Source organism: Mandrillus leucophaeus, unplaced genomic scaffold (genome assembly GCF_000951045.1).
Source record: "Mandrillus leucophaeus isolate KB7577 unplaced genomic scaffold, Mleu.le_1.0 Scaffold626, whole genome shotgun sequence".
Classification (NCBI taxonomy): domain Eukaryota; kingdom Metazoa; phylum Chordata; class Mammalia; order Primates; family Cercopithecidae; genus Mandrillus; species Mandrillus leucophaeus.
The window spans coordinates 260,927-267,264 of record NW_012106764.1 but is presented as its reverse complement, the minus strand read 5'-3'; the positions used below and the strand labels follow the sequence as shown (position 1 = coordinate 267,264).

General features: G+C 41.9%; 1 protein-coding gene across 1 annotated transcript in view; it reads right to left on the bottom strand.

Moving 5' to 3' along the window:
- CMPK1 (cytidine monophosphate (UMP-CMP) kinase 1, cytosolic) overlaps window positions 1-5,855 on the bottom strand; it is a gene marked incomplete at its 5' end in the record, with an annotated part of 77,937 nt that extends 72,082 nt beyond the window's left edge. Inside the window, 2 exons of the mRNA XM_012000352.1 lie at window positions 112-264; window positions 5,691-5,855. Of these exons, the coding sequence (XP_011855742.1) occupies window positions 112-264; window positions 5,691-5,855 (318 nt within the window). The remainder of the gene's footprint in view (window positions 1-111; window positions 265-5,690) is intronic.
- Between the last annotated feature and the right edge of the window lie 483 nt (window positions 5,856-6,338).

Genomic DNA, 6,338 nt, shown 5'->3' with positions numbered 1-6,338 from the left:
AAAAAACACTGCTGCCAATATAAAATGTAACTAAAAAATTCCTTTGTTTTTTTCCAATAGTTGACTAACAGTTGCTTAAAGCCTATGTGGGCAGATGAAGATTTTCATTACCTCATTATTACAGTCAAAAAACAGAACGAAAGATACATCTGCCTTCCCATCCATGGTCTTGTTCCAACCTTGAAGGTTGTCTTGATTTCTTGGAAACCCATCAATCAAGAATTTATTCTTCTGAGCATTGGCAGCCATTGTCTGATCCATTTCCTAAAGGAAAAAGAAGATTTAGGTTCAATACTACATTAACAAAATGAAATTTCTCAAGCATGGTAGTGTATACATGGGTGTTTGTTTTATTATTATTATTTAAACCCTAAGTAAAGGGTGGAGGGTACATAGCAAAAAAAGACTAGAAGGAAATCTATCAATGTATTAACATGGTTGCCTCAAGCTGGTGTGGTTATGGGTATGTGCTCCTCTCACAACCATCTCATTTTTACACACAATTTTTTTCTATGGTTTCCAAATTTTCTACAGTTAAGTGTATGTTACTTTCACATACACATTCACAAAGTTATAAATAAGCAATAAAAGCAGCAATAAGAGGAAAATAACCATTAACCATTATCTTTGCTTCAGCAACTAGAGACCCGGTCTTGTGTTCCCTTTGCTCTTCCCAAGTCGTTTTGCTGTAGTGGAAAGTATATTACTTCTACAGGTGCTCAACTCTGCTATTCATGTAATTCAAGTCCAACAACACAAAGCTTTGGACAAATATAAAAGACCATTAGCATTAATTATTAATGTAGGATAAAATACTTTTTAATGGAAGCTAATTAAACCCAAATGTCACTGGCTGCCCCAAAACAAAGGGAACAAAAGAACACATTCAGAAAGATAGCAAGAACAACCCATTTCACCATCCTCTTCCAAAGCGTGAATTTAGGTAGAATGTGGGAATATGTAAATATGAGACAGAAATCTCAAATCTCCAAATCCTTGCCACTTCAATCACCACAGGATAAGCGCAAGTACATGACTGTAATAAACCTTAGAGGAGCCTCTATTCCAAAACGAACTGACATTCAGTACTCTCAAGTTCAAACTTCTCCGGTTCCTCAAGAACAATGGCTGTCAGGACCCATGATCCCTTTATCTGAGAATTGGTTTTAACCTATCATCTAGCTTCTTTGATATTTGCAAAACTTCAGCAGAATGCTTTTGGGCCTCTGCTATAGCCTTTCTACCACAACTAGGGTAGTGGAAGATATCTGAAGAACGCACATCAATATCATACTCATTCAGCATACACTCATTCGAGGTCTACCATCAGGGAACATGAAGAGCAAGGTCATGACTCTTGTCCCTGGGGGGAGTCACAGTTGAGTGCACGACAAATATGTATACACACATGTGCTAAGTTCTATAATCAAGTATGCAAAGGATGCTATAGTAAAACAAAGAAGTCAGCACAAACTGCAAGGAAACTGCCAAAGAAAGCTTTTCCAAAGAAGTGGCAGTGGAACTGAATCCTGAATAATGAAATGGCACGTGTAGGCAGATAGGGATCAGCGTCCTCCAGATAGTGGAAACTGGAAATATAAATGAGAAAGCAAAACTGCTTAAATGAATCTATTAGCCGGCACAACTGACTCTTAGGATATGTGTGGAGAGTGGTGGGAGATATGACTGGAAAGTAAGCAAGGAGTAAGACTCATGAAGAACTTTGTATGAGACACCAAGGAGTTTGAGTGTTATTCTGGAAGCAATAGAGGAACATTTAAGAATTTTAGGCAGTAAAATAACAGGCTCATATTGCCTTTTAGAAAAAAAATCACTCTGACTGCACTGAAGAGGATTAATCAGAAGGGGACAGAGATGGATTAAAAGCAAAAAGACTAACTAGGAGTCTCTACTGATAGTCCAGGTAAGAAAAAAAGAGGATGTGGCCGGGTGCAGTGGCTCACACCTGTAATCCTAGTACTTTGAGAGGCCAAGGTGGGTAGATCATGAGGTCAGGAGTCCAAGACCAGCCTGGCCAAGACGGTGAAACCCCATCTCTATTAAAAATACAAAAATTAGCTGGGCATGGTGGCTGGTACCTGTAATCCCAGCTACTCAAGAGGCTGAGGCAGAGAATTACTTGAACCCAGAAGGTGCAGGTTGCAGTGAGCCGAGATTGTGCCACTGCACTCCAGCCTGGGTGACAGAGCGAGACTCTGCCTCAAAAAAAAAAAAAACAAAAGAAAAAAAGAGGATGTGAACTAAGGTGATAGTAATGATAGAGAAGAGACTAACAGAAGAGGATTAAAAGAAAGATAATTGGAAAGATATGCTCACTGAATGGATTTGGGAAAGTAAGGAAAAGGCAGGAGATATAGATTGATTCCCAGATTTCTGCCTTGAATGGCTAGGTAGATGGTAGAACCATTAAGCAAGACAGGAAGCAAAGGAAGATCACATTTTAGACAATACACTCAGCCTCTGACATGCTGATTTTGAGACACTTGTGAGACATTCAGATAGAGGCCTAGTAGTCAGGTAATTAAAAATATATGTCTAGAATTCAAAACATTTTGTTTTAGAGCTATAGACTTTAGCAACATTAGCATAGTGAAAGCTTTGGGTATGGCTAAAACCATCCAGAAAGAAACACATAAAATGAGAGCCGAAGAAGACCAAGTATAAAACCCCGAGAAGCATCATGGTTTTGGAAACTTGCAAAAGAATAACTATTAAAGAGGATTGAGAAATAGCAGTCACTCAGTAGGGAGAAGAAAAAGAGATGCTGTCATAAAGAACAACAGAGGAATGATTTTCAAACAGACTGATCAGAGTTAACTACTACAAGAAAAATAATGACTAAAAGTATTATTTGATAGAGATCATCATTGGTAACATGCAAGAGCAGCTGCAATGGAGATGGAAACAGAATCTGACTGCAAAGGGTTAAAAAGTAGAGAGTGAAAAAGTAAAAACCATATAGTCTGCTCTTTCACAATGCTTTCTCTGCTTTATAGAGCAGAGAAAGGACATTAGAGAGAGGGAATGGGGAGAGAGGATTTGTTTATTTTGCAACGGAAGCAGGTTACTTCAACCTCTGAGACAAGATGTAAGAAAGTGTTTATGAGCCACTTTTCATCCCCAATGTCTTTAGTTCCAACCAGATGCTTATATAGCTCTTTTCCATCAGGCTTCAGCTATTTCTTGTTGTTCCCAATATTGCACTTCTTTTTCTTCCTCACTGTTCTTATATGTGAAAATACCTGTTAATGATTATAGTTTTAGGAATCTAGAATGAAAAGTTACCTAGTAAATACAAGGTGTCTGTTTTTCAGATGTGACATACATTCATTCATTCATTCATTCATTCATTCATTCATTCATTCGAGACAGAGTTTCGCTCATGTTTCCCTGACTGGAGTGCAGTGGCTTGATCCCGGCTCACTGCAACCTCCACCTCCCGGGTTCAAGCGATTCTCCTGCCTCAGCCTCCTGTGTAGCTGGGATTACAGGAACTTGCCACCACGCCTGGCTAATTTTTGTATTTTTAGTAGAGATGGGGTTTCACCATGTTGGCCAGGTTGGTCTTGAACTCCTGACCTCGTGATTCACCCACCTTGGCTTCCTAAAGTGCTGGGATTACAGGTGTGAGCCACCATGCCCGGACTTTTTTTTTTTTAAGAGATGGAGTTTCACTCTGTCACCCAGCTTGGCGTGCAGTAGCATGATCTCAGCTCACCAAAACCTCTGCCTCCCAGGTTCACGCCATTCTTCTGCCTCAGCCCCCCGAGTAACTGGGATTACAGGTGTATGCCACCACACTTGGCTAATTTTTTATATTTTTTGGTAGAGACGGGGTTTCACCATGTTGGCCAGACTGGTCTCGAACTCCTGACCTCAAGTGATCTCCCTGCCTCGGCCTCCCAAAGTGCTAGGATTACAGGCATCAGCCACTGCACCAAGCCTCAGATGTGACATATTTTAGTTTTGAAAGCTATTAAGTCTTAGCATTTCACATTGAAGCTGGTGATGCACCAGAAAAGTAGACACCATGGCTGAGCGAACATCAATGATGAGAAGGACGTGGGTTAAAAAAGAGGAAGGGCCATGCGCTGTGGCTCACGCTGTAATCCCAGCACTTTGGGAGGCCGAGGAGGGTGGATCATGAGGTCAGGAGAGCGAGACCATCCTGGCTAACACAGTGAAATCTCGTCTCTACTAAAAAATTTAAAAAAAAAATTCACCGGGCATGTTGGTGGGCGCCTGTAGTCCCAGCTACTCGGAAGGCTGAGGCAGGAGAATGGCGTGAACCCAGGAGACGGAGCTTGCAGTGACTCGAGTTTGCGCCACTGCACTCCAGCCTGGGCGACAGAGCGAAACTCCATCTCCAAAATACAAAAAACAAAAAACAAAAACACGAGAAAGAAGAAAGAGGTTTAGGGGCCAGGCACGGTGGCTCACGCCTGTAATCCTAGCACTTTGGGAGGCTGAGGCGGGCAGATCACCAGGTCAAGAGATCGAGATCATCCTGGCCAACATGGTGAAACCACGTCTCTACTAAAAATACAAAAATTAGCTGGGCGTGGTAGTGCACACCTGTAATCCCAGCTACTCTGGAGGCTGAGACAGGAGAATCTCCTGAACCCGGGAGGCGAAGGTTGCAGTGAGCCAAGATTGCGCCACTGTACTCCAGCCTGGCAACAGAGTGAGACTCTAACTCAAAACAAAACAAAACAAAAAAGAACAAAAGAAAGCAAAAAAGAAAAGGGAGCAGGGGAGGGAGGATAAAAGAAGAAACAGAAATGGAAGAGAGTAACTGTCTGAATGTTGGGAAGAAAGGACCAAGTGCACATAAATGGATGTTAAGTTGAGCTACAGGTGATCCTAAATCAAAGTAGAGAATCCTTGCCACGGTCCGATTTCTTCCCAGGTGAAAGCAAAGTTTCTAGTTCTGCCATTCTCAAGCATAACCACCTTCCACAAGCAAGAAATTCAATACTCGGAGCCACATGTGGTGGCTCTCTCCTGTAATCCCAGCACTTTGGGAGGCCGAGGTGAGAGGATCACTTCAGCCCAGGAGTTCCAGCCTAGCCTAGGCAACATAGTGAGACCCTGTCTCCACAAAAAGTAGAAAAAAATTAGTTGGGTGTGGTGGCATGTACCTGTAGTCCCAGCTATTCAGGTGGCTGAGGTGGGAAGATGGCTTAAGCCTGGAGGGTTGAGGCTGCAGTGAGCTATGATCAGGACACTACACACCAGCCTGGGTGACAAAGACACTGTCTCAAAACAAAACAAAACTTTTGATATTTTTCATTACACACATGAAAGGTGGATTTATTTTTATTATTAATGTTGTTTGTTTATTTATTTTTGAGAGGAGGTCTCACTATGTTTCCCAGGCTGGACTTGAACTTCTGGGGTCAAGCAATCCTTCTGCCTCAGTCTCACAAGCAGCTGGGACTACAGGCATATGCCACCACTCCTGGCTTTTAAAAAAATTTTTTTGTAGAGATGGGGTTTCACTAGGTTGTCCAGGCTGGTCTTGAATTCCCAGCCTCAAGTGATCCTCTTGCCTTGGCTTCCCAAAGTGCTGGGATTACAAGTATGAGCAACTGCCTGGCCAAAAGGTAAATTTAATTTCTTGTTTCCTCGCTGGTTTGAACTGGTTGGCATTCATTCACACTCCTTACCCTCTTTAATAAACTGATGGTTATCTCAACTGGTACAATCTTTCCTTCTTTAATGTACTTTTCAATAAGTTCACCATACTGTGAATCTGGGTTCTTCCTTTCATCACGAAGCAGCTCTCCTGCAGAAAGGTGTGTGTAGCCATATTTCTGGAAGAAGCACACATAAGAAAAATATCAGAATTCATTCAACCCAGTGGTGGGATTATACTTTTTTCCTTTGTATCAATTTCTATATTCTAATTTTTCTACAATAAAGAAGTTTTGCTTGTATGTTAAATAATAAAGAAAAATTTAAGATATTTCACATAATCCAGTTTCTTAATGGGTATCTTTATTCTTCATAGCTATAATGTTCATGTAAATATATCCTGGCTGGGCACAGTGGCTCATGCCTGTAATCCCAACATTTTGGGAGGACGAGGTGGGTGGATCATGAGGTCAGGAGTTCGAGACCAGCCTGAACAACATGGTGAAACCCTGTCTCTGTTAAAAATACAAAAAATTAGCCAGGTGTGGTTGCGGGTGCCTGTAATCCCAGCTACTCGGGAGGCAGAAGAATGGCTTGAATCTGGGAGGCGGAGCTTGCAGTGAGCCGAGATCGCACCACTGCACTCCAGCCTGGGTGACAGAGCAAGACCCCGTCTCAAA